Source organism: Drosophila ananassae, chromosome 3R (genome assembly GCF_017639315.1).
Source record: "Drosophila ananassae strain 14024-0371.13 chromosome 3R, ASM1763931v2, whole genome shotgun sequence".
Lineage (NCBI taxonomy): Eukaryota > Metazoa > Arthropoda > Insecta > Diptera > Drosophilidae > Drosophila > Drosophila ananassae.
Genome location: NC_057930.1, coordinates 12580201 through 12608108, shown reverse-complemented (window position 1 = coordinate 12608108; position 27908 = coordinate 12580201). Strand labels below are relative to the sequence as shown.

At 36.4% G+C, this 27908-nt stretch overlaps 1 protein-coding gene across 3 annotated transcripts; it reads left to right on the top strand.

Annotated features, from left to right (window-relative positions):
* The first annotated feature begins 2173 nt into the window (after positions 1-2173).
* On the top strand, positions 2174-27595 carry LOC6498684 (AT-rich interactive domain-containing protein 1B). 3 transcript variants are annotated; one of them, XM_032455180.2, is made up of 3 exons: positions 2174-2342; positions 15381-16477; positions 24223-27595. In XM_032455180.2, the coding sequence occupies exons 2-3, from the start codon at positions 15665-15667 to the stop codon at positions 25531-25533; spliced, it is 2124 nt and encodes a 707-aa protein (XP_032311071.1). In that variant the 5' UTR covers positions 2174-2342; positions 15381-15664; the 3' UTR covers positions 25534-27595. The 3 variants fall into 3 exon arrangements, with proteins under 3 accessions (XP_032311071.1, XP_032311070.1, XP_032311072.1); XM_032455179.2 differs by lacking the exon at positions 2174-2342 and adding an exon at positions 10504-10704; XM_032455181.2 differs by lacking the exons at positions 2174-2342; positions 15381-16477 and adding an exon at positions 21400-22708.
* The last annotated feature ends 313 nt before the right edge of the window (positions 27596-27908 follow it).

Here is a 27908-nt window from a genome sequence, read left to right as displayed (position 1 = left end):
AAGACAAACAACTTTATTTAAAATTTCTTTCTTTTTGTCCTAGAAAGTAACAGCTAGATTACCGTTCGATTCAAAAGGTAATTCTTAAGGAATTCCTGTTTTCTAAGGAATTTTTCTCTCAAATCCGCTTTCCAGATGAAAGAACTCTCTTAAGTTATCCGTTTATAAGAGAACTATACCAACTACCAAACTTTCTACAAAAAGACTTTCATTGTGTCCTGGGAAGCGATCGATTCTAAAGGACATTCTAAAAGAATTTCAGTTTTCTATCAAAATATTTTTGTTTCAAATCCACCTTTTTATATTAAAAAGCTCTCTTAATTTATCTGTTTATAAGATTCTATTCTCTTAACTATCATATTTCTAAAAACCAAAAATCTTTCGAACTTTTTGACCTAGAAAGTAAAATCTAAAGAACCGATAGATTCTAAAGGACATTTTAAAGGAATTCTTGTTTTTTATCTTTTTATTTTTCTCTCAAATCCGCCTTTCCAGAAAATTTACTCTCTTTATCCGTTGTATCCGTTTATAAGAGAGCTGTTCTTAATTACCACCTTTTTTTTTCTAGAAAGTAAAATCTCTAGATTTCGATAGAGATCGATAGATTCCAAAGGACATTCTTAAGAAATTTTTGTTTTTTAAAGGAATTTTTCTCTCTCAAATTCTAATCCAAATAAAAGAACTCTCTTTATTTATCCGTTTGTAAGAGAACTATTCATTTTACTTTCAAAGTTTCTACTAAAAGCCTCTCTTTTTTGCCTTAAAAAGTAAAATCTATAGAACCGATCGATTCTAAAGGACATTTATTTAGAATTCCTTTTTTCCTGAGTCTAAAAACCAATACAGTAAGTTTACAATGTTCTAGGACCTTCAGAATGGTCAGCCAATGTCCTAACTACACCATGAAACTTCTCAAAAACAAGGACCTACAAATAATCTAACAAAAAAAAAATAAGGAAAACCGCCCAGAACAAACTTGGTAAAAAATTCTCCACCCGAAGGACAAAGACAGAGGAAACATTTCGAAGGCGTGTCCTTCTTCTACCAATAATAAACAACAAAAACAACAACAAAAACAACAATTTCAATATTAAGACTAGAACCGGGAACTAAGACACAAAAGGCAAAGAAGTATAACAAACTTTAAGTCAATACACCTACACAAAATAAAATAAAAATAAAAACAGGTGGGGGGAAAAAATAAAACAAAATTAAATAGAATAAGGAAAAAAAGTAGAAGAAGAAGAAGGAGCTGGAAAAAAAACAGAATGGGAAAGAAGCAGCAAAAGTAAAACAAAACACGGCGACAGGCCAACAATTTGAGGTGGGCGGTTGTCCAGGGGGTGGGAGTGGCTGGGGGAGACTCCTTGCTTCTGCTCCTGTTCCTGCTCCTGTTCCTGCTCCTGGGCGGTTCTGCGGTGGGGGAGGGTGCACAGTGGATGGCACGGCCAAACGTAAATCAAACAAAAACAAACAACAACAAAACGAAATAAAACAAAGCAAAACAAATAGAATAAACAAAACTACGCAAAAGTAGCAGACGACGAATTTAACAACGATGGTGCAAACAAGGACCAAGCCAAACAAGAAGTGCAGTCCAAATAATTAATCAATACGGTGGCTTTTCAAATGCCCTTACTAGGGATATTCAATTCTGATATGAAAAATTATAGAACTTATCTTAAAACTTCTTATTTTGGCTTGTATACATTTTTTATAAAAAATTTTAAATATTTTCCTACTGGCGCCAAAAAAACAGTATTGGAAAACAGTCAAAGTTTTCCACTTCAAAATGGTTGACGGATAAGTAGGCGGATAAATTAGCAAGGTTCCAAACCAAACGCCAGAAAACTCTCAAGATCGGCGGCATCTTCCTTTGCTCTGTTTATTTATTTTTTTTCTAGTGTGTATTTCAAATTGTTTTTAATAAAAGTTATGTTATTTATAAAATTAATATACTTGTACATATTTGTAAAATAAGAAATTGTGATTCTAAAAGTGATCAAAAACAGTGATCTTAGCCGGCGTTATGTGTCTTATGTGTGTGTGTGTCATGGCGCGTCGTTTGTCGAAAAGAAAAACGCAAATTCTTCAATTTTCCATCCTTAAAACAATGTAAAAAGTAAAGAAATATATTAATTATGTCTTTAACTAAGAGTTCTAACTGTTTTTGGCATGTTTTAAATGTTAATTTGTGAAATTAAGCCTTATTCGTGAGGGGTGCTCCCTTAGGCATTTTGAAATGTGCGTGTAACTGTGTGTGTGTGTCCAGAGAAGTCCGAGGCGACTACTCACAAAACCGTTAACTAACGGTAAACACCCTACACTTATGGGAATGGCATGTAAGTTTTATTATTTATTTATTTATCATTTATTAAACTTGGTAACTTTTAGATTGAATATTTTAAAATTATATTTTATTCCAGTTTTATTAAAAAGAGTATTATGATTTTTTTTTTAAATTAATTTATGATCCTTGAAAGAACCTTTTTTAAAAGGTTATTACCAAGATTTCTTGCTTTTTTTTAAGAGTATCTACGCTTTGTCTTTGATCTATAAACCGGCTTTTTTTTAATATTTTTGTATACTAGAAGTAGTGATATTAATTTTATTTTAAATTTCAAGCAGCGAAGCAGGTAAGTTTATGTTTTTCTAAATTATTTTAATTTTTAGCAAGTGTTTAAAGGAGTCCTAAAAAAAACAAATTTGAGATTAATTTAAATTTAAAGCATTTTTCTCTGTGTATTTCCTATAAAATAATATTTTTTTCAATGTTATATTAAATAAATTCAAAAAAAAAAGAGAAAAAAAATAAAACAAAACAAAGGGGACCAAAGAATAAAAAAGAAAGGGGGCACGGAGTAGGAACGGAGGAAGCCAAAGTAAGATGGCAACAAAAACAAGAAACAGAGAACAACAACAACCAACAACAACCGTCAACCAAGACAAATACAAAACAAGGCAACTCAACTGACGATGAGGATAATGATGTTAATTCCAATGATCATTATCATGATGAAACAAACGAAGCATTTTCCGTTTTCTAAAACAAACATTTGCAAATGTTCTCAACAAACTTTTTATTTGGCCGAAAGAAAAAGGGAAAAGGCAGAAACCAGACAACAGTTAGAAGGGAGTGAGGTGGATTGGGGGTGGTGGGGGAGTGGTATTGTGGGTTATGGGGTTTGGGGAGTTTCGAGCAAACAAACACACAATTACAGTTACACAGTTGTGTTTGTCTCTTCGTTGCTGTGCGCACTGCAAACAAAACTTCCTATTTTCAACCAGGACCACCCTACCACCACCCTTCCCCCCAGGGCCATGACCATTTTAGCCATCTCTCTCTCTCTCTCTCTCTCACTTGCACTATTTCCTCTTGCTCTCTTACTCACTCTTACACTCTTTCGTGTTGTTGGCTGCTCACGTGCAATTGTATGCGTAAATAAGCATTTTACTAAAGAAAACAAACGGTTCTTAGTCCCAGGTGATACCCTGTAATTGGAGAGGAGGGAGAGAGGTAATATTATACATTATTTAAATTAAGAAAGAAATTTAAATAAATTATTTTATGAAAAAAATGTGAAAAATTAATATATAAAATTGGAATAAAATATATTATTATTTTTATAATTAAAATAAACTAAATTACAGGGTATCTTTTTTTCTTGAAATATAAACTGATTGTTTCTTACTTGGATTTTAGTTCTATTTGTTTATTCCAAAGCCCCAGGAGAGGGGGGGAGCTGGGCTATAGGGGTAGTGGGTGGCGGTAGGGGTGGTCCTTGGTTAGGTGACTGTCACGAATGCTGCAATAACAACAACAATAACAATAACAAGCAACCACTGCCACCCCCCCTACCCACCTACTACCACCCTCTCTTGTCATTCTTCTTCTTATTCAGCTTCTTTGTTTTTGTTATTATTGTTGTTGTTGTTGTTTCAGTGCTCATTAGTCGCATTCGCATTGGCTCCTTGTTTTCTGTGTTTGTGTGTTTGTCCTCTCTCTGTGTGTGTGTGTGTGTGTGTTTGCATTTGTTTGTTTTAAAATTTTATTGTATTTCATTCAGTTGTTGGCTCGTTGTTGTTGGCCTTGCTGACTTCGTTTACTTTTAACCCCACAATGCCCTATCCCGCCCCAGGGGACCATTTGTCCACCCAACCGCCCAACCACCCACTCACCCACCCACTAAGCCACCTATTCCACCTCCTTCCTCTTCCGTTTTTGGAATATATTTTATCATTTTCATAGGGCTTTGTTTTAAGAGTCCTAGCAGACATAAATTTAATTTAATATTATATTATTTAAATATTTATTAACCCATTTAACCCACAAAAAAAATAAAAAAATATCATATAACGTAAAAACACTTGCATTCCAAACATTTAGTTGCCATTTAAAAAAGGCAATTTAGCAACAAACAGCACATTCCTAACTTTTATAACTCAAAACATGTGCTCTTTAACGAATTCCCCAATTACTAACTAGAGTTTAGAAACTACTAACAGGTACTACTACTACTACTAACTACTCTACTACTGGCTTTGATATTCCACAAAAGACAAGCTTTGTTGCTTTTTTCAATTACATTTCAAGGCTTCTAGACAACAGCCATGAAAATGTGCAACGAAATATTCGACATATTCCAGATAATCAACAACTATGGCAACATATATAGAAAAAATAAAAATAAAAACAAAAAGACTAAAGGCTACAACATAAGTAGACAAGAAACATTCTTTTCTGGCCCGTCCAACCACCACCCACAATATGATCACGTGTTGCCAACGTTGGTTTTGCCCCAACAAAAAAATGCTTAATTAATTAATATTTTTTATTTTATTTTTTTTATGCATTCTCTTATGTTTTGTATTTTTTTTTTATTCTTACAAGAGCTGCGTTGGCATTTTGTGTTGCTGCCGCTGCGGGAGTGTTTATATGTCATTGTTATTGTTAACAGCTGTACTTTTGCAAATTTACAGCAGAAAGAGCACCGTAAAAAAAACAAGACATATAAAACAAAAAATTAAACAACAACCAAGAAAAACAAAACAACCAACAACAGAAACCGACACAGAAACAGCAGAAAACAATTTTTGCTGAATGCACACGAAAAATCAACGGTAGTGGAGAGTTTCAACCAAAAATAAGTGAAGCTCCACTAGAATGCACTGAAAAAAAAATAATTTTACTTTCCTATAAATTTTTAGAAGATCTCTAGTAACACTTTTCAGTCTAGAGGTCCCCTTTGTCACTCGAATTTTTGTAATTTCAAAGCAAGTTTTCAAAATCGCTCAAAACCATTTTTCTCAATAACTACTCTAACAATTTTGATGAAATTTCAGAAAAGTTTTCAAAATACAATCAACTACTCATAGAATAAAGGTTTTTGCAAACAAAATTCAAAATTTGTTTTTCGAATTTTTCGATTTTTTTTTATAAAAACCTCTGCCAAAAAGACAATTTTTATTGTGTAAAAAATATCCTATTTTAATTTCTCTATTGATAATAAATTAAATATAAATTTTCTTCAGTGTACAAAATTGCAGCGGGAGTTCTATGGTCATGTTTTTGTTGCTATTTCTGCTCGCTGCTTCTTGTTATTGTTGCTAGCCGAATGCCAAAAACAACAATAACAACAGGGCCAAGAGACTGAAAGAGACAGACATAGAGAGAGAAAGAAAGAGAAAGAGTTGCACTGAAATAAGCAGAAGAACAAGAGTAAACAATTGCAACAACAACAACCAGCTGAGTCTGGGTTAGTAAATAAATGCGACAAGCGTATTTTTTCCGTTCAGCAAAACAATGTCAACACGACGAAAACATTTCAACCGAAAATTATAAAAAACAAAAAAAAAAAAAAAAGAAATCTACGTACCACCCGCACCAGAACAAGAAAACAATGCAATATATATATTTTTTAGGTAACAAAATTGCAGAATAAACATTTCATCATAATTATATTCTGGGCAAAAGGTACAGTTGTGTTTTCGATTTGGTTTTTGTCCAACTTTCAACTATGTGTTGCATACCACTGGGCGTTTTTTACCAAGGTGGACTGGGGGGGCTGGATGGTAGGATAGAAAATGGAAAACAAAAAGGGAAGGAAAATGGCGAAAGAAAAATTTGTTTACTTCCGGTTGAAGTTTTGCCAAGGTTTGCGATTTGTTTTCTTGGGGGCGGGCAGTAGAGGCCAAAAACCAACTGCATTCTAAGGGACTTAACTTTTAGATAAAGATTACCGTTAGAAGGATACTAGACAGTTACTAGAGATGGGATTAACTTTTATTAAAATTTAAGATTTTAATTTTTATTAAAATTTAAAAACATTCTTTGTTTTCAAGAAATCTAATTTAATTTTTTAAAATTATTTTTTTGTTTTTAATTTTAAGGATAAACATTAAAAAGATTGTTATCATTATCACCTGTATCCCCATGATACCGATACTCTCTCTCTCTCTCTTCCTCTCTCTCACCCTCCGCTCTCTTTCTCTGTGCCACTCTCTTCTGCCCCGCCGCAAGAGTAAAACAACAACTAATTAAGTTCATTGCTTCTATTTGCGTATTTTGCTGCCTTGCAGGCATACTGAGGTATTTTATTTTTTTACCCCTGTTTTTATTTTTATTTTATTTTTTTTTTGCAGTTGCTGTGTTATTGTTGCTGTTTTGCATATTTTTTGCAGTGGCAGCTCGACAACAAAAGGCGACCGAATACAAAACAACAAGAGCAACAAAACTCATCAGGCTCATCTTCATTAACTTTCTGTCCCTCTGTCTGTCTGCTGCGGCTGCTGCTGCTTCTGTTGCTTCTTCTTATTATTATTTTTCTTTTTTCTTTCCCCCACACCCCCTGCCCAAAACCCAACCCAACCCATCCATCCCCCTGACCCTTTTCACAGCCTTCAAGCCACGACCCAACTTTCTTGCATTGTCTCTGAAAAATGCGAAAAAAAAACAAAAACAAAAAAAAAATACTTTTGTTTACTCTTATGCCTGCGTTGCCTTTCTTGTTGTTACTGTTGTGGCGGCTTCTCTGTTGACGTCGCCGTCGCCGTCGCCGTCGCCGTTGCTGCTGTTTACACAATTCCACAGCCGAAGTACAAAAACAATTAAAAAGGCAACCCAAAAAACAAGTCCAGAATCAATGCAAAAAAGGTCTGAAAATGAAATCTCAGATAATCAGAGTCTTCCTAGATCCTAGATTATTTTTTATGTATTTTTTTAACTTAAATCTAAGAAATATAAATGTCTTCTTCTTATGAAATCTCTTATATTTAAAAAAAAATTACTCATACGCCCTATAGGCCAGAATTAAAAATACCAACCTATCTTCCTTACTCTATTTATAAACAAATTTTCAATAAATATAAATAATTTAATATTCTAGATTTAATTTAATCCCTAAAAAATACGTGCAACTGATAACGCATTCTACCAACTAATCCTCAAACACACACACCCACCCACTCCAACCGAAAAAAAAACATCAAATGGTCAAAAGATAGTGTGGCCCACAATTGGTCAAGAAGAAGACAGACATACGTCGCGACGACGTCCGACAGCGAAATGTATAATGACCTTCAGTTGCGTCGCTGCCGGCGTCGACGTTGTCATTGACGCCGGCAGAATAGCCGCCGCTGTGAGAGTGTGGTGTAGAGGGGTCAAGACACGACACGACGACTTAATTTCTGGTAGTCAGGGACAGTTTGTCCCCCCCACACCTTCTCTTTAGTAATCTATCCTGCTCCCACTTATGTATTTCTTTCAATGCCCACCCACGCACAAACATTGTAAACAAGCGAAATTGCTTCCTAGTTGTAAATTCACTCACACACACACACACTCTCACATGCATGGTAAAAGCTGCCTGTGCGCTTGCTCTCTCTCAGCTTCGTCTCTCCCCACTCTCATTGAAGAGAGAACAAATTGGGGGGGGCCTAGAATGTGCTCAGTGTGCTTCTCCTGTGCAAACAAGTGTTTGTTTGCTGCGACGCCGTTGACGTCGGCAGAGACTGCGGCAGATGCGAGGGCGGCATTTACTCCAACACATCCCCCTCCTCTCCTGTGTTGAACTTTCTTATTTGATTACTCGCAAAAAAGAAAGAGTCTTGCTCTCTGTCAAATTGTGACAAACGAATTTGTACTAATTAGCATTTCTCATGCGGCCTTCACAGTGGGTCGCATCGATTAAATAGTGCCCTGTAAACGATGACTTGGCGCTTTTTGGAGCTTGTGTTTGGTTTTTATAAGTTAGAGAGGGAGAGAGAGATTAAATAATGACTAAATAAAATTAATCAACTAGGAAGTATCAAATGTTATCATTATCATGGGTTTCAGTTTGAAAAATTTGGCATGATGTTTGGACTAATTTTAGGGCCTTGGACTTGTGGATAAGATTAAAATTTTAGTTCAAGAAAATTCTGATCATTATGAGTTTTATAATATTTTTTAATCGTATGATTTTAAAATTTTTAACATTTATGCTATAATTAAAAAATATTATTTAATAAAAAAAAATAAAAACCATTATTTTAGGGTTGAACTCCACAGTGCACAAGGTGCTCCCCCCAAAAAGTAACGGGACAACAAAGTTCGCCCAAGAACACAAAACTATAACATAGTAGGAAAGCGATAGAGAAGGCTAGACAATGGATTAGACAGGCGGGGGGGTGGGAGAAAGGGGGGGCTGGCACGTGAACTGAGAACTTGCGCACGAGGCAAAAACAAAAACAATAACAAACAAGAGACAAAAGCGCCGCCGCCCACGCAGGCAACAAAAACGCAATGCACTTTGCAGAATAAGAAGCAGCAGTAGCGGCAGAGCCTTCGACTTCGACTGTTCTGCTATCATTAAAGAAAAGGCAGAAAGAAAGAGAGCGAGAGAGAGCCAACTGAGATAAAAACAAAAGCCCCCCCAAAAGAGAGCAAATAGAAATTGCAAGGCAAAAATAAGACAATACAAACAACAACTCAAGGCGGCGCTGCGGCAGCATGGCAGAGCGTGGGCAGAGGCGCCGGCAGAAGACGGAAATACCAACGATGACGAACGTAAAAACTACGCACCAAGTACAAAAACAACAATAAAACACGCCACGAAAAACAAACAAACAAGCAGCCGAGTCGACAGGGGCGGCGGGAGGTGGGAGAATGTGGGGGAGGTTGCCATCAGTAGCGTGAAAAATGAGAGCAAAAGAGATAGCATTAGATGGGACTATATAGCGGACGGAGCGCACCTGCCCCTACTGTACCCCGGCCCCTGTCCCCGCCCCCACTCGGGGCTAACGAGCAAACAAAACTAAACAAAAATAAATAGAAACCGAAACAGAAACAGAAGGAAAGCTATGAAACAGAAAAGCAGGAAATATTTTCAAATTTTCAAGTTAAGAAATGAGAAGTCTTACAAGTTGTAATTCCAAGTAAGAGATATTTTTCATAAAAGATACATTTTAGTTCTAGATAGTTTTTAATATCTAAGAGATAAAAAGGTATTTGGATTTTATTTTTGATTATTACAATTACAATTATTACAGTCTTTGTACATATGTATATTATAAATTCAAATTATAATTATATAAATTAAAATACAAAAATCTTTAATTTAATAAAATTTCGTTTTCAATGAACCTTTCTCTCTTATCAAAATTAAATATCTGAATGTTATTTCTTTTGTTTTTAGGAATTATACTACGGCGTAGTAGAAATTTCGTTTCATTTTTGGCGCCAAGCCGCTTTTGATTGTTTTCTTTCTTTTTTTTATGGTTTTGCGACGACCTCGGTTCGTTCAACTCACTCTTTTGCGCTGAACCGCTCCTGTCTACTTGTTTGTTTAATTTTTTGCCATTTCTGCTTCACATTTTATTTGTTTGTTTGACTCGGCTGCGTGTGTATTGGTGTGTGTGTGCGGCCCAAGAAGCGGCGGTCTCTCCACCACCTCCCCCCAACCCCATATCCACTAACACCACCTCATATTATTCTCCCCCCATTTGTTGTTGTTGTTGGCAGCCTTGTTTCTTCTCTTTATCAAAACAACTGCCCACAGCAGAGGACACAAAAATAGCACAACCTCGATGGCTTATTTTGTTTATTTTTCAAGTAAATGGAAAAGAAATGTTTTTAATTTTTATCTAAACTTTCAACAAAAAATTGTATTTTATTTTAACTAACAGAATATTCTGAGCCGCTTGTTAAAGGAATAATAGCCACCACTATCCTTGTGACCCCATCTGTAAGTCTGCTTGTTTTTTTTTTTGGCGCGCACCCGCTCTCTCTTAACTCACTCTCTCCGCTATCCCTCTCACTGCTCCCCCATCCCCGCCCCCCATTGCATTTGTTGTTGTTGCTTAAAGCATGACAAAGCACCGTAGAATTTCACAACAGGCAAGAGAACTTCATTACGATGTTCGTTTTGTTTTTTCCACGAAACAACTGTTTACTCTGTGCTCATTTCAATGCGATGCCGGCAGAGCTGCCTGCGTCGGCCGAGCTGTCGCCTCTGCCTCTGCCTGTGCGTTTACAAATCGATGCCAATAGGAGGTTTGTCGGTGTTTGTCGAGAAACAGAAACAGACGCCATCAGACGTCGCTCGCGAGCGGTTGTAACGGGAAAGCTATAGAGTATATCATATATCGCCTCAATTGCGCGCGTAACGGGAAAATACGGAGCAGTAGAAGCGCAACAGCGCCTCCAAAAAAAAAAAAATCGCAGCGGTAAATATTCCTACGTGTGTGAAAGCAGGATGGAAGATGTTTGTTTTGGGGATATCCCCAAGATCTATTAGTGTTTCTTTGGATATAAAAAAGAAATCTTAAAAGTGGAAAAAGTAGTGGAATTGATTTTCAAAAAACTGTTTTTTGAAAAATTCAGAAATGGTTATAAATATAGAAAAGTCTCCAAAAACTAGTGTTTTCAAAATAAATTCCTTCAGGAACTTGTTTAAAAAATATTTCCAATTCAATAACAAAACAAAGCCCCCCCAACCCTCTAAAGAAGTAACAAAATAAAAACCTAAACAAACAAATATATATTTCAAACCAATAACTGAGAATACTGTGCAAACAAATATTTCACAAAAAAGTGTTTTTTGAAAAAAATTATTTCAATACCATACAGCATGTGTGTGCGTGTTTTTGTGTGTTGTTTGTGTGTTTCGAATGGACGGATTGTAAATTGTTTTTTTATATTATTCCGCGCGCCTTGAAATGTATTTTTAAGTTTCTGTGCTCAATATCGTTTTTTGATGTTGTTTACTTTTTGCGTTGTTTAATTTGTTTTTGGGGCTGTGGTGTTTCTCGCCCGCTTCTCCAAATGACAAAAGGCGAAAACAAACTAAATTTGTGGATAACATGGATTTTATGCAAATTCAACGTTTTCTGATTCAGACCCTCTCTTATTTTTTTGGCAGCGATTTAAACGAATTCAAAATGGTCGCAGACAAAAGAAATCTTCAACAAAAAAAAAACAACAATCGAGTGTTAGGATAAAATTTCCAGTGTGAGTTAACGTGGAAATTCTTAAAAAGTGTTAAAAATAAGTGTTGGAAATGTTAAAGAAACACAAACTTTGCTTTCTGTGTATTTCCTAAAACAATACCTAATTTAATTAAAAATAAACTTTAAAACACAATCAAAGCAATTGGAAATGATTCACATTTCAAGACAATAAAAATAAAAAACACCGTGACATTTAGAAATTCCTGTTAAAAAAAAAATACCCAACTCACCTTTAAGACACATTTTCATCGGAATAAACAACTAGAAATCACACAGACTGCGACATGCAAATAAAAAAAAACCCAAAATCTATAAACGCAATCAGTAAACAACTCAATACGTTAAATTAAAATTTTAAACAGAAAAGAAAAATGCCCGCAAAATTCCGAGAAAATCCCTAAAAACTGTGCTACTTAAAAATGATTCGAGGCCATGCGGACTAAAAAAAAACCCAAATTATGTTGAAAAATTTCCAATAATTGGAAAATAAAACTGACTGAGTGTGTGTGTGTGTTAGAAGGAGATAGCTAGGGGAAAAAGTGCGTAAAAAAGGCAGCGTGGCGTAAAAAACAAGTTCTAAAAATAGACTAAAATGTGTCGCGACTAAAAATTGACGCAGAGTATGGCGCAAACAAGAAAAGCAAACAACTAAACACAAAAAAAAAAGCACAGACAATAAAAAAAAAATAAAATAAAACCGCACGCAAGGCGAACTGAACTAAAAAAAAAACAAATTAAGGTTTTTTTATTTTCCCTCTCTATCCAACTCTGGTATATCGGTATGTGTTTGTGTGTTGGAGAGCGCCGTGAGTTTACCGTTATGAATCATCCAGCTGTTTGCGCAGCGTCGCAATCTGCGCAAAAAGAAATACTTCTCGAACTTTGTCGCGAGACCCAAAAACCGATTACTAAACAATTTATTTAATGAAATTATGTTTGCTTAAGGCACTTGTAAGGTGTAGATACAGGTTCGGGCAGCTAAAAAGTAACAGAAACATAACAGGATCTTCACTATAGGATCTAAAATAGTTGATCAACACTATAAGTGACTTTTAAAAGACTTATATTCTCTTATATTATGCCAGCACTGGTGCGGGTACTTACTTTTTAATCTTAAATAGTTATTCAACACTGTTGCGGGCAGCTGATAAATAACAGTAACATAACAGGATCTTCACTATAGGATCTTAAATAGTTGATCAACACTGTAAAAAACTTTTAAAAGACCTTTAATTTCTTATATGATGCCTTTGTTCATTTATTTACGCTTTTTTTTTCAAGTTTAATGACTAGATTTTATTTTATAGGCTAGTTGGCACTAGTAACTACATAAAACCCATACATTTTCCTCAACGCCTTTGTAGTTTTTGCATTTTTTTTCGAACGACACAAGTGCTAAAACGTAAAGCAAATTGCGCTCCCAACCGACCGTCCGACCGACCGACCGACCAGGAAGCAAAAATCTACATTCGACAAAGATTGATGTAAAAGCGAGATGCAGCATAGTATAGAGCAATATGGGATGTGGTATTGGTGCGAGTGAAAGCGCACGTGTGCGAAATAAACTTCCGTCTATTGTGAATGACAAGGCGCTAGGCTAGCAGTTGTTGCCTTGCCATCTTTGTTATCGTTTTTGTTGTTGCTTCTGATTCTTGTTGCTGTTTCTGTTTTTGTTTTTATTTCTGTTGACTTGTGACATTTACAAAATAAATACAAAAAAAAAAAAAAAAAAGAGAAAAAAGAAAAAGAAAGAGGAAAAATACATGCGTTTTCTCTGGTTGAAATTGCGACATTTTCGTCAAAATGATAATGCTGTTATAAATTTTGCCATTTCATCCCCCCATTCCCCTAAAGAACTACGTAGAATATAAGCCACAATACTATAATATAGTGCCACTGACCTAGGCGATGACGTGTTCTTATAAACTGATTAAAAAAATAACTTACTGAATGGAAAGTTCATTTCGATTGATATTCCTGTTTGCCAAGACATCGGACTTCACAAGTCGATCAGATTAAGATTCAGAACAACGCAATGTAGTTTCCAGATTCATGGGGTTTTCCCCTCTCTTTATAACAATTATAAGGAATTTCCTACGATTTATAGATGACATTTAAAAAGATATAGCTACGTCACGGCTATACGGGGTATTTCATAATTTTGCGTCACATCGTGATGTTGGTTGAGATAAAATTGTATTTCTAATCTAAATACCCTTGGAAACGTACAGAAAAAAAAGTAGAAATGACCTTCTTAGATAAGTTATTTTTAGAGATAATGGGGAATAATGTCTTCAAATGGTATAGTTTGGTTTGAAAAAAATTATGAAATAATAGTAGGATATACCTATAACCCAAGGGTAGTAGAAAGTATAATACTTCTATAATAAATAATAATATAAATAATATTCCTTACAATTCTAGCCGTACGTTATGCGGCAGCTTCCCTTGGTCGGCTGAAAAACAAAATACTAAAATATCCCTTTGTAGAACCTCTCTCCCCTTCTTAATTTCCAAAGCAAACTATTTAACTCTGGAATTTAATATTTATTTATTTGTAATTTCAATTTACAATCCAATTACAAAAATCCACATTGAAAGTTCGAACGTTAGAAGGTATTTAGTTAAGAAACACTTCCGTATAAGTAAATTGTAATGGAATCTTACATAAAATGTCATACGAAATTTCGCAATAAACTTTCAGTTTATCAATTAGATGCCAAATTAAATAAAAAATCTAAGCAATTAACAAGTTCACTGACTATTTAAGTTAGTTTTTTTGAGGAATTTACTTTTGGCCATGCTTAGTTGTTGGCTTGAAAATTTCCCATTTCTGATTAACACCTCCGACTTGGAACAGTGTTTGTTCGTCGAACAAAAAAGTTAACAGAACCCCGGTCACCAGTTCCCAGTCGGAGTGATTCGAATTGATATTTAATAATGACCAATAGCGATCGTAAACAATTCAGTGAAAAAATGCTTTGCTGAAATGGTGAATGAGTGTGTCGGTTAGAAGTGAGTCACCTTATCATTCAACACTCGGGGACGGAATGTTTGGATTGCGGGAAAAACCCTATGATAAAGCAAAAACACGCAGATAAAATGATCACATGTTTGTTGAACTGAGGCGCCTTTTCCCAGGTTTCTATTCAGATTTAAATTTTAAATTAAAATGAATTCAGATGAATTCAAAATGTGAGACATTTTAGTAAAAACACAGTCATTAGATGTCAAGATAAGTATTTAGAGTTCATAATATAGGAGTTTATAGATGGCTTTTGATGACAAATTGATAGATAATCGATTTAATCGATATTATTTTAATCGTTTTAGGTATTTCTCTTGGGGATGGGTTGATTAATGGCTAAAATATAGGACTATTAAGGGGATGTATTATTATATCTCATATGATGTTCATTTTTTAAAGCCCTTCTTTGGAAAAATTGATAGAATTCTATGGAAAAGTATATCTTTCTTTAGAATAGATTGTCTATTGTTAGAGATAATCGCTAGAATAGATAGTAAGAAACAATCGATAGGCAAATATCGATAAAAACGTAAATATAGAGCCTATATTTCATACAATAACCATTTTTTGAAAGCCTATCACTATAAAAATTAATAGAATATAGAAAGGATAAATGTAATAGAATGTCTAAAGATGGAGATAGTAGATAGAAAACTTATTTTAAAACAATCGATGGGTAAACATCGATAAAAACGAAAGTTAGAACCTAAAAATATCGAATAACAAGATGGCGATGAACTTCCGTTTAAGAATCTCATAAATACTTTGTTACTTTTTACAATAAATATAAAAAATTATGTTTAAATGATTAAAAAATTATGTTCAACTAATTATTAATTTATATTTTATTGTCTTCCCATTACAGTTAATGAAAAAGTAATTTAAAAAATCGCTAAATGAAAGAGAATGAGACCCAGTCGACATTTCCCAAGAAGACCATGTTGATTGAGTGCATTTCGCGTGACATTCCCTGAGAGTTTCTTCAGTCTTCAGTCTCCAGTCTCTAAAGTCTCTAAATCCGTCCGTTCTCGAGAAGATATAGTCTCCAGTAGTCCCAGGAGGAGAGCTCAGCTCCCCAGAAAGTAGCAGAAGTAGCAGCGGAAAGCAGCCGAAGCCGAAGCACCACCCACCGATTGCGATTGTGGCTAAATGAACTTCAATCCGGCCAGTGTTGTAGCCGCCGCAGCAGCAGCCGCCCACCAACATCCGCACCACCAGTATCTAAACCACCATCATCATCATCATCAGTTGCACCACCACCCCACCGTGCCAGTTCCTGTCCTCCCGCCCACTCAACAGCTGATACCACTGCCCAGCGTTGGGGGCGGAGGCAACAGCATCCAAGTGGGTGGCGGCGGCGGCGATACATCGCCCAAAATCATGGAGTGGACCAACGACGATGCCCTCGAGCTAATCGAGCAATATCGCTGCCATACAGAGCTCTGGAACAGGGCCGATCCCAAGTACAAGGATAAGTTGTGCCGGTTCCGGGCCTGGTCGGAGATCGCCGAACGCTTCGGTTGCAGCAAGGCGGAGGTGGAGCGGAAGATGAACGTCCTGCTGACCCAGTACCGGCGCGAGAAGCACAAAATGTTTGTGAAAATCTACCAGGGCATCCAGCCCAATCCGTCCAAGTGGTATGCCTTCAAGCGGTTCGACTTTATGGAGGCGGGTGGCGGCAGTCTGAGTGCTGGGGGTGGAGGTGGTGCACCTGGGTCAGGGGTCAACTCCACTGGCGGTAATCTTGTGCCAAATCCCGTCTTATCCTCTGCCGCTGCTGCTGCCCATAATGGGCTTAATGGCTTGGCGGCAGCGGCCGTGGCGGCGGCTGCCTATGAAAGCGGTACGATAGCGGCGGCGGGTAATGGTGGCGCCCCCACAGGAGTGGGTGGTGGTGGAGCACCCGGTTCTCAGATGCAACATCGACGGATCAAGGGCAAGGAACTGAAATATTTTGGAGCGGTAAGTGTTAAGAATTTTTATTTGTTAATTATTTCTTTATAACTTTTATTTAAAGAATTTTTAGAATTTTAAGAATCAATAATGAATAATAGAATATTATGGACTTGATCTGGGCGGGGGGAGTCGTAAAGTCAATTACCTTGAATCAATTTTCAGGGAAGTGTTCCATCGATTGTAAGCAATCATTCACAATTATTTGTATTTCATTGAAAGCGACTTCACGACTCTTATCAAATAGACTTTTTGTTGACAAAGTCCACTTTGAAAAATGATGAAAAATTTAAAGGGAATTAAATAATACAAAATAAAAGAGAATAAATCCGATTGAGGGGAAAAATATAGACAATTCCTAAAAACTATTCTCTTATCAATTCCTAATTCTTTTGAATTTTTTAGGAAATGCCACCCAAAACGTGTTGCTTGATTTTGCTTAGCAACGAATTTTACGTTACGTGTTTATTTTTTTTATTTCACACACTTTTTAAAGCTTATCAGTCCAAAAAACTGATGGAAGAAAAACCAAAACGTGTAGTGTTAATTTCAATCAAAACAAGCGAAAGCGTTGCCAAAGAGAAGACGAACGCCTAAGAGAGTGCTCTAAAAAGTCAAAGAGAGTGATGGGGAGAGAGCCTCTGATGCAAACATGTGCGCAAGTGACTTGCTGTTTTCTGTTGACGGGAGAGTAAAGCTCTTCTCTTATCTACCCCACCACCCTCTTTATGGGGAGCATATGTAGGTATGTGTATGTGTGTGCTTTTTGTTGTTGACGATCAAAACAGAATTAAAATTTTACGCATAAATTTTTCTTAGAAATGCGCAGTTGTGTGTGTGTGTGAGGCATTGGCCCCAACTGCCCCCTCCTGCTCCCTCTCTCACTCGCACTCTCCTAGCTCTTACACCGTCTGTCTGCGTTTGTTGTTGCTTTTGTTGTTTTTATTTGCGTTGTCGCGCCAGGCAAGCAAGCCAAATGGGTGTGAGTGGAAGGGAGAGGGTAAGATTGGGGGCCCTGACATTTCGTCGCCGCTCTTCTTCTTTTTCAGCCCACACCCCCTCCCTCCCACCTTACATACATACGTGTATGTGCTTTTCGTTTGTTGTTGTTATTGTTGTTATTATTGTTGCTCTGCATGATGAAATGTTTGTTTTGCACGGCGAAATGTGTTCGTGAATGCGACGCCGGCCGCGACGTCAACTGAGACTGCGACTGAGACGCAGCACTTGCCACGATTGCGGCGATTTTTGTTTCGGGATCCATTTGGTTCCGTTCGGTTCAGTAGTTAGTTTTTGACACTCTTTCTTAGGGGTACTTATGTTTTAAGAGAAAGTTTAAAAAAGTTTAGCACTCTCTCTCGCATGATCCTGCCAAAATTACCGTTATTTTTTCTTCTTGGCGATGGACCAACTTCGATATCGGCTATCGGCTTGAATCCTTTATCGATACATCGTTGTTAATATAATATAATATATATTGTACTACTATCGTATATCTCTTATGCCTTTAAATATGTCTTAAAGATATACCTTTTCACTAAAATAGGAATAAATATTTTATTTAATTCATAAATTCATTTAGAATTAAATCCTTGGATCCTTAGTAACTAATTTAAAACATTTTAATAATAAAATAATGTGCTTTAGTTACTAGTATTAGCTTTGCAAAACCCGTATTTAATTTTTAGTATATTGTCAATTAAGAAATCCATTTCTTTAGTAACTTGTAGGTCTTAAAACTCCATTCGTGCCACTTGGCTGTTGTTGCTGTAGTGACGTTTTGTTTTGTGGTTACCCAGTGGACGCCGCCTCTATCCCCCTCTCTCTCTTTGGCGCTGATTCATGCCGTCCTTGTCCGCTGAGATTCGTTGGAAGCTTTTGTTTTTACTTGGCTCTGTTGTTTGTCAGACTTATCAAAACAAAATGCCAAGAAATTGTGGAGAGTGGAGAGTGGGGAGGTTGCTCCCTCCCCCCCTTACTTGCTGTTTTCTGCGTTCGTTTTTTCCCTCTTGTTTTCAGAAATGAAATTTTTTTCTGCAACAAAAAAAAAGAATATAAAACTTGGCGCCTGGACTTTTTCTGTGAATATGTGGCATGCAACTTGTTTGTCCAACTTGTGTCACCTTTGGTTTATGGTTTTTGTGGCAAGAATTTGATATTTATGATATTAAATATCTTAAGACTATTCTTAAACCTATGTATAGCGGATATTATTACATTTTAAGATTCTAGAAGCTAGATTTATTAAATTCTAATTAAATTTTGAATTAAATGCGTAATAATAACAATTATCATGATTTATTTTTGAAGAACTCCCATCTCCAACACCCCCATTCTACCACCTTTAGAAATGGCAGCTAGGTACCGTTGTTCCTCTCTTTTTTGTTTTTTTTGTTGGTTTGTTTTGACTTTGGTCTCGTGTTGTTTTTTCTGCCTCTGCGTCATTATTATTTGCGTGTGCAAGCACCGCCCACGCCCCCTTTTGTGAAACGCCCACTAACGGATCCAGTGGCACCACCGGGCGCACTTCACCCCACAACCCACCAAAAACATCCCACCCCCCCTCTTATTGCTATGTATTTTTGTTCATATTTTGCAATTGTTTTGCTCTGCGGTGTTTTCCTCAAGACAAGTGAACAACAACAAAAATAGCAAAAAAAATAACCAACAAAGAGGAAGAAGACACGAAGCTAATATTTTTGTTGTTGTTTCGGTTGTTGTCCCGCAATGTTGTGGCTAGCAAGCGACGCACGCACTGCCTCCCATTAGCCACCCACCACCCACATGCCCTTTAACACTCGGCTAAATAATTGGCTTAAAATTTAAATTCTAAATAGATTTAATTAGAAAAATTAATTTTTGGAAAATAAAAATTACTCATACGCCTAGTGGTCATTAGATTTTTGAGGAATAAAAATTACTCATACCACATGTAGGCCACTTCCAAATACATTCCAAGAAAAATGTTAACAATTTTTAGTTCCAAATAAGTATATTAAATAAATTAATAAATTTGAAAAAAAATGATTATTAAAAAATATTTCCCTTAAAAAATTACGTATACCACATGTAGTACAGCTAGAAACTTTATTTTAAGCCAATTTTAAGAGCAAGAGTAACTAAGAGATTTTTCTTAGTGCAAGTTTTCTCTTGTTTGCGTTTCTATTTGTTGTTGTAGCTGGAGCAGTAGTTGCCAAGTATCACGCTGTTGTTGTAATTCGCGTTGTTTTGTTTTCTCTTGCATTGCCTATAACCCATACATGCTTACACTCTTACACTCTCGTGCAGAGTTATCCCCCCCCGTGACTCCACCTCTTTTTCGACCCACCCCCTGCGGTGGTGGAATGAAAAGTGCAAGGCAAATAAGCAGCAACTGCAACAACAGCAACTGCAGTCAGCAGAGCAGCCAAGCAGCCGAGCAGCGTTGCCGGCAGCGAAGTCAGCGTTTGTTTTTGTTTACTCATTCATTGCAAAGTTGTTTAGAGTCAGCTCTGCGCGTATGGTTGTTTTTTTTTTTTGTTTTTTTTTTCTATTCCTATTCACTAGGATAATGATTATGATGATAATGAAGTTTAAGGCAGTGGGTGGCAGCGTATTAGAGGTGGGGTAGAGCTGGAGTTTGCTGGAGTTTGTTGAGTTTGGTGGGAGAAGTTGCGTAAGAATTTTTGGAGTTCTGGTTTCAAAACATAGTTCAAGTGGGTGGTGGGGGATGGCTTATTAAGTAGAGTTGAAAAGGTTAAGGATAACATTGGATTGGAGTTTTTTACAAATATTAAATATTTAAGAACTATGATAATAATAAATAACTAATATATAATATAATAATAAAGAACTATGATAAAATAATGATAATAACATCCCTTTCCCATCCTCTCTTCACTTGAAGCTTTTAGGAGATTATCGTTTTTTGTTTTTGTGACACTTGGCAACACTGGCTTTGGCACCTGCCAGGTGACAGCCGCGTCACACACACAATGCCAGCACCGCAATGCATTTTCAATTGCAATTTGTTCCACTGTTAATTTTACGACTCCCCACGACCAGGGTAAATCCCCTTTTTTTTTTACCAGAGGCGGGGAGGACAGGTGGGATAACTGGGGGTTTTGAGTGCGGCGCTTGCGCTTGCGGTTTTCATGGCAGTTTCATTAATGTTAGTGTAGCAGTTACTCTTGTTGTTGTTTTTGTAACGTGGCACCGCATTTGTTGTTGTTATTTGGGAGTGCTGGGTGTGCTGTGCGCTTTTGTGAAAATATCGCCAGCGTACTTCAAAAACATTTGCGTGAGCAGCAAAATACAGATACAGTTGTAATTCAATGGAATGGACATATTTATCAGTGTTGTAAAGGTCAATAAAATCAAATTAAGCATCTTTTATTAATAACTTTTCAACACTTAACTGTCCGAGAAAAATAGTTCTCAAAAACGCAGAAATAACTGTTAAAATTATGGAAATAGTACTGTGAGAGTGAGAGAGAGGTATGCAGTTCGCGACAATTGTGAATAGGTGACAAGGAGAAAGGGGGTAGTAGGGGGTAGGCGGAAAAGGCAGACCCCAAGGGGGAGGCACATTTCGTGCCAAAGGAGTAGAAACAGCAACGACGACGCGTAGTTTGTGTAGTGTGTTATTTATTCATTGGATTGGATGATAATCAGTTTGTTTACATTTTTCAGTTGCACACACATACATATGCAGAGAGTGAGAGGGGGGACAGAGAGAGAAAGTGCGAGTGAGAGCGAGTTCATTCTCTTGTCTGTTTTATTTTATTTGCCTTAACAAAATAATAATACAGACATGCAAACACGCAACACACACACACACACAAGTAAACACAACAACGGTGCTCTGAATGCGTAAACAACAAAAGCAGCTGCAACAATAATAACAACAAGAGAGGGTGGGAGATAGCGAGTGAAAGGGGGGGGTGGGAACGGAGCAGCAACAACAAAATAAACAACCCAGGTTGAACTCTTATTCTCTGAAATGCCCCAATAAACAAAAATTAGATTTGAAAGGAATTATACATTATGTTAAAAATAGAAATGAAAAGAAAAAGATATAAAAATGAAAAATAAAACAAATAAAAATAGAAAAAACACAATTATTTAACTTAAGATCATTGAACTTCGGTATTTTGTCCTGGTTTTGGTTTTCTTTTTTTTTTTTTTTTTAATTTTTTTGTATGGAAAGTTCTAGGCGACAAAAGCCAGACAGACGAAGGCAAAAAAGAAAAAAAAAGACGATATGACAAAATCACTGAGATCGGCCATAAACAGACAGAGATGGCCACAGCCAAGTTAAAGCTTGTGCGAGCAGGAAAAAACACACTTGTTGTGATCGCCCGCCGCTGACCACATTAAACTTTTTATTGTAGTTGTGGTTGACTTAATTTTGTGTGTGCGACCCAAACGTGGGGTAGGTTAATGCTAATGACCATTAAGAGCCCCCCCCCACTCTCTTTCTCTCTCTATATTTCTCTTTTGCAAAAACAAAGAACCTCTCTTCCAAATAGTTTCTAGACTTTCCTTCTCTTTGCAAATAATGCTGACATTTGAAAAGTTGTTAATAAAAAGACAACAAACATTGTTGCTGAAGTTGATATTCTATTCGATTTAATTTATGACTATTTTAGTTTGTTGTTATCGAGTGTTAGATTAGAGGTGATGTAATTTTGACTAATTTTAGAAAATTTGTCATAAAGAGGAGCGTTCTAAATATTTGCAAGTTTTTTTATTTATAATATTATTTCAAATTCAAAAATCAAAAATTGCTTAAAAATTCTTACCAGACATTTACAGTTTTAGCCGATGATACTCTTAATGAGTCACCCATACATTATCAAAAGACAAGTGAATCAAGATCTCGCTCTCTTAAAAGTTCTGCCGCCACGCTCTAGCCCCCCCCACTCTCTTAGATTCTTAGCTTACTCGCTCTCTCTCTCTCTCTCTCCGGCGGCCCCACTCTCACACGTTGTTTGCGGCTGTTTCGAAAATTTTTACTACGCCGCTAGAATAATTTCGGACAAAAATATTACGAGTTCGAGTCGCGTTGTCGTCGCTTTCGCGCACGACAAAAAAAACCCCAACAACCAACAACAACAAGTGTAAACATTAATTCACAATTCTATAATTTAAAAATAAAAAAAATCCCAGTTAAAAATGCATTATCAAAATAGCAATAATACTAATAATAACCTGCGATCACCAGGAATCCATCATAGAATCGCAAATAATTCAGCAAATGTAAGTAGGAGGGGGTAGGTGGGGTCGAAAGTTCATGCACTTTGGCACCTGTGTGTCTGTCTTTTTTTTTTTTACCTGTGTGCTAAATGGCTCTGATCGCTTCGTGTGTTTGCCATATAATTCCACAAAAAAAAAAAAGAAAAAAAGAAAGAATCGTAAAAAACAAAAACGAAAACAGAGTCTGACTGCTCGACCAATCCAAATTATTATTTATTTAACATTATTATCATAATTTGGTTAGACTTTTGTCTCTTTCGGGCTTAATTTATGTTTTGCATTTACCGAGAACTTTGACAAAAACAACATTTTTTTAAGGGGTTTGACCGGAATGGGAATGTGGCTGGAATGGATACAAAAAATTAATAAAAGCTCACATTTCTTAATAATTTCACATATTTTTTACTTAAATCGGAAATAAACAATTTGTTAAAAATTACAATTTTTATGCAGGAATTTTGAGAATCATATTCAAGCTTTAAGCTTAAAAATTTATGGAAATATTTTAAATACTTCACTAAAGACTTGTATTCTTAAAAAAATGTTAAAAATGCCAGATTTTATGCAGGAATTTCACAAATCATATTACTTTCAAAAATTTTTTAAAATATTTAAAAGAATTCTAAAGTCTTTTTTTTAAACAATTTGTTTAATATTTCTATTTTTTGAAGAAATTTTAAAATCAAAATAACAATTTTTATGCAAGCTTAAACATTTATTGAAATATTTGAAAGAATTCTAAAGTAATGCCAATTTTTATGCAGGAATTTTAAAAATAATATTACTTTTCAAGCTAAAAACTTATTGAAATATTTTATTTTGAAAATCAAAATACTTTTAAACTTAAAAATTTATTGAAATATTTAAAAAAAAGTCTCTTCTGAAGTCTTCACTTGAAAGTTTCGAACTCTAACCTTTGAAACCTTTCAAAAACAGCTGACTAAACATGATATTTTAAAAATTTTGAAACCGTCATCATTACTATTAAGTTGTAGAGTCCACTTTCATTCATATCTCAAAATTTTATTAAACTCACGCTTATGGGACAGTTTTTGGGAGCAATTTTTGGCAAATTATTAGATCGGAAGATAAGCAGAGCTACTAAAATAAATAAATATCTGTTATTTATACTATTTAGAAGGGAGATAGAGATATCCAATCCTATAATATATCTTTTTTGTTTCTAAAAAAGGCTATACTATTTTTAAAAGATATATCTTTATTCCCACACTTTCTTTTTATAGAAAATTCTATTATTTTATTGTTTAAATAATGAAATAATATTAAGAAATGTTTTAATTTCAAGTACTTTCTAATTAAATTTTTCATAACTTTATGAGTTCCGATTAGCCCGTAAGTGGTCGGGGGCAGTCTCGCCCAACTTATCTCTGTGGGCCAATCTTTTCGACTGCGTCACGATGACGAAGAGTCGGACGTGTTCTTGGGGGACCTTTGGACACTTAGCCCTCCTTATAGAAGTTATCTATAACTTTTCGTTCTCTCTCTGATTCTTCCAGATGGGCCTCAATATACCCATGCTGATAGCGAGCCAAAGCCAGACACTGGACAGCTGGAATACGGCGGGTCAGTACTCGCCCCCGATATCCGGCTCCGGAGGCGGTGGCTCGGATCGCGGAGGAGGAAGCAGTGGCGGCGGCGGTGGTTTAGCTCCGCCCCCCCAGCAGCTAAGAGTTCCCCTGCCCATGAGCTATCACAGCGGTGGTGGAGGAGGAGGTGGAGGAGGAAGCAGTAGCAGCGATTTCCAGCAGAGTCCTCTCAAGACCATGGATACGTCGGATAACGAGGATAACAACAACAGCAAGGAGGATGTGGCGGCGGCGGCAGCTTTGGGACAACTGGCAGCCAAAGTTGAAAGGAGATCGCCGGCGGGCGGGGCAGGTCCTGGCGGTGGCAGTATTGGAGGTGGCGGTGGCGGTTCCAGTAGTCGGGAGGCCAACGATCCAGCCAGCGATTCCATGAGATCCGAACGAGCGTTGAGCGAAACGGGCTCCAGTCCCATACCAAATACCAATATGCACGAGGCGCACAAGAATCACCTGCTGAGTAGTCCTGTCTCGGCCAGAGCTGTAACACCGCGGCAGGCGCACGAGCAGTTGCACCACCACACCACCCACCCGCATTCCCATACCACCCACCAGCAACTGCAACTGCAACAGCAGCAGCAGCAACATGGCCACGAGGAATTGGACATCAAACAAGAGTTGGTGGATTATTTTCATGGCCAAGCCGGTGGTGTGGTTGTTGGTGGTGGTGGAGGAGGCGTAGCACCACCACCACCACCCGAATCGCATCGTTCCTACAGTTCCGCCGGCGAGGAGAGTCGTCTGCCGTTGGTGGACATGGCGCAGGATCTGCGGGTGGCCCAGGCCAAGGCCAATTTTGGTGCCTTTGTCCTGCCGCCCAGGAATAGCGACCTGGCCTCGGCCGTGCCAACAATGCCTTTAAATATGCGAAAGTTAACCGAAGCCTCCAGTGCGGGACACATGCTGATGAATTCGCTGCTTGGCTCCAGGGAGAGTATGTCGGATGGCGAGGACCCCGATCCGGATAATGATGAAGCCACCGAATCGGCCGCCAGTCCCGGGCACATCAAGAGCAGTGTGTCGGCCCAGGCGGCGGTTACGTCGGCGTTCTATGCCGAGTCCTTGAACCGCGACGATTGCGACTTCATCGGATCGAATGTGGCACTGAAGCTGAGAACTATGGATCGCACTCAAAGGATAATAGCGGAGAAGCTAATAAGCGAGGTCCTGTACTACGGACAGTTCAATGAGCTGGAACGCTCGGCACGGATACAGCCCAAGTGACAGTGGCGCCTCAAGAAGTGGACATCGGCGGCGGCTTCAGGGCTTGGGGCAAGTCCAAATACGGTTAATGGAATTGGACTTGGGGTCGGTATGGGTTTGACCAAAATCAGGCTAGGGGCACCACCAACCATCATGAAGAGTCAGAGTCAGAGCCAGAGACTCGCCGTGCAACATGGCAAATGAATTCAAGACATCGATCGCAATTCCATTTGTAATTCGTAGAAAGAAAAAAAATAGTCAAGCAAGAGAATCAACTAACTAACTAAAAAAAAAAAATAATAACCAATTACACAGAAACAGTACAACTTATTTTTAGTTTTGGCCACAGGATCGGATCGGGGTCACCAACTTGTACAAAAGCTTTGCAAACCAGGGGCGGCGTTACTTAGAAAAAGGATTAGGGGTCGATGAGAAAAAAAGGAGTTTCATTAAGGTACTTATAGACCAAAAGGTTAGAGATGGATTCTACATTTTAATTTATTATTTTTTTACTTGTTTTTTTATTATATTTTTTGACAAAATTATTAAATCTTCATTATCCATCTCTCCCTAGGATTAAAAAATACAACAAAAAAAACCAACAATTAAAAACATAAACCAAAGTTACTTTCTATTCTGTTCGAAGGGCTGCTTTTAAACATCAGTTTAATTTTTGTCCACAACTTCAATATTAAAGAGTTAAAAATAAAATATAATTAAATACATAGATACTAGATAGGGTTAGAGTGGGTCTGGGAATGGGAATCGCGACATACCTGAGACATCTAACAGAATCTCAGTATTACCTAATAAAATACACTTTACATAGACCATAGAGAACAGCTACTAAATAAAAAAAATAGAACAAGGAAAGAAAAAACTAAGCATTTGCCATGTTTTATAGCTAACATAATATTACTAGATTTTGTTTTTTATTATTTTTTGTTTTTGTTTTTGAGGCGTGATCGATCGTCCACTTCTAGGTGTTATCTGATGGCTGATTTGTTCCGGCTCGATATACAAAATATATAGACCTCGCTCTAAATCATTTTTGAGAAAAAAAAAAAAGTAAGCAAAATTATTGTAAAGACAAGGAAAAGCGGCTGCTAAGAAGAGAAAAAAAATAAAAGTCAAGCTCCAAGAGATATGAAACTCAAGTTCCCGATGAGCTAAAACTTTGTAAAAACCTATTTATATGTTTTTCTAACTATATCTGTATATGGATATATTGTGTGTATGTAAATTAAAGAAATATATATATATCATTGTACCTTATTTTGAAACAGAGATGTTTTCTTAGTCACATAAGTCTGGTCTGGTCTGGTCGAAAAAAAGTCACCAATCCAAAAAATAAAAAACCCAACAAAACTGAAAAGCAAAGCAACCAACCAACAAAAAATAAGCAAAACCACAAACTTTTTACCTATATATTATATACAAATACTGTCGTCACTAGTTCGTTAAAGAAACAACAAACAAACAAGAAACAAACAAAACCAACAAAAAACTAAAAGCAAAGCAAAACATTGTACATTTTTTCGTGTTTATTTTTTTTAGGTCCTAATGATTTTTGCATAATATTTAAGTAGTTTTTATTTTTATATGCAAAGCAAAGCAGAGCAAAAAAAAAAAATACAGAAACATTGAATTAATTTATATGAAATATATATATATATATAAATGGATATGTATATCTAATAATAAAAGAAAAAAAATATGGGAAAATTAGTTAGTCACATAAACGAGAGAAACAGATAGGAGGATGGTTACTTGAGATGATAATGAAATGCAGCTCGGCTTTTGCTGATGCCTGTTTTTTTAGCTCTAGTTTTTACCTTAGTCTAGACAAGGAAAAAAAAAAGTCCAAACCCAAAAGTCAAGTGTAAAAAATAAATAAATTTTATGTGTATAAATTAATTGTCTGTAAAATTAGCGAGAATTTGTTTGGCATCGATGTGCAAACGAGTGTGTGACTGCGTATGGAAAGATAAAAAAATATATATAGTTTTTCGTGAATGTGTAAACAGCTGCTAAAAACGTAAATAAATGTGTGTACCTATTTGTCTGACAAGCATTGTAAAAACCTTTTGTTTTCATTCAAAACAAAGCTGCCACCTAGCGGATACCTTTGAAAGCTTCAACTTTCTCCCAGTAAAATGTAAGGTAAAAGTAAGGTAACTTCGCGTAAAATTTTATTTTCAATTTAAAAACAATTAATTTTTTAAACTTGAATGTTCATTAAACAAATTTATTTCTTAGATGCAAAATATTAATTTCTTCTTCTAAAATTAATATACTTAAATTCAACAACTATATTTAATGTAAAATGTTTTCAAATTAATATTCCAAATAACTATATATTATTTAATTTAAAATTATATCAAAACTTTCCTCTA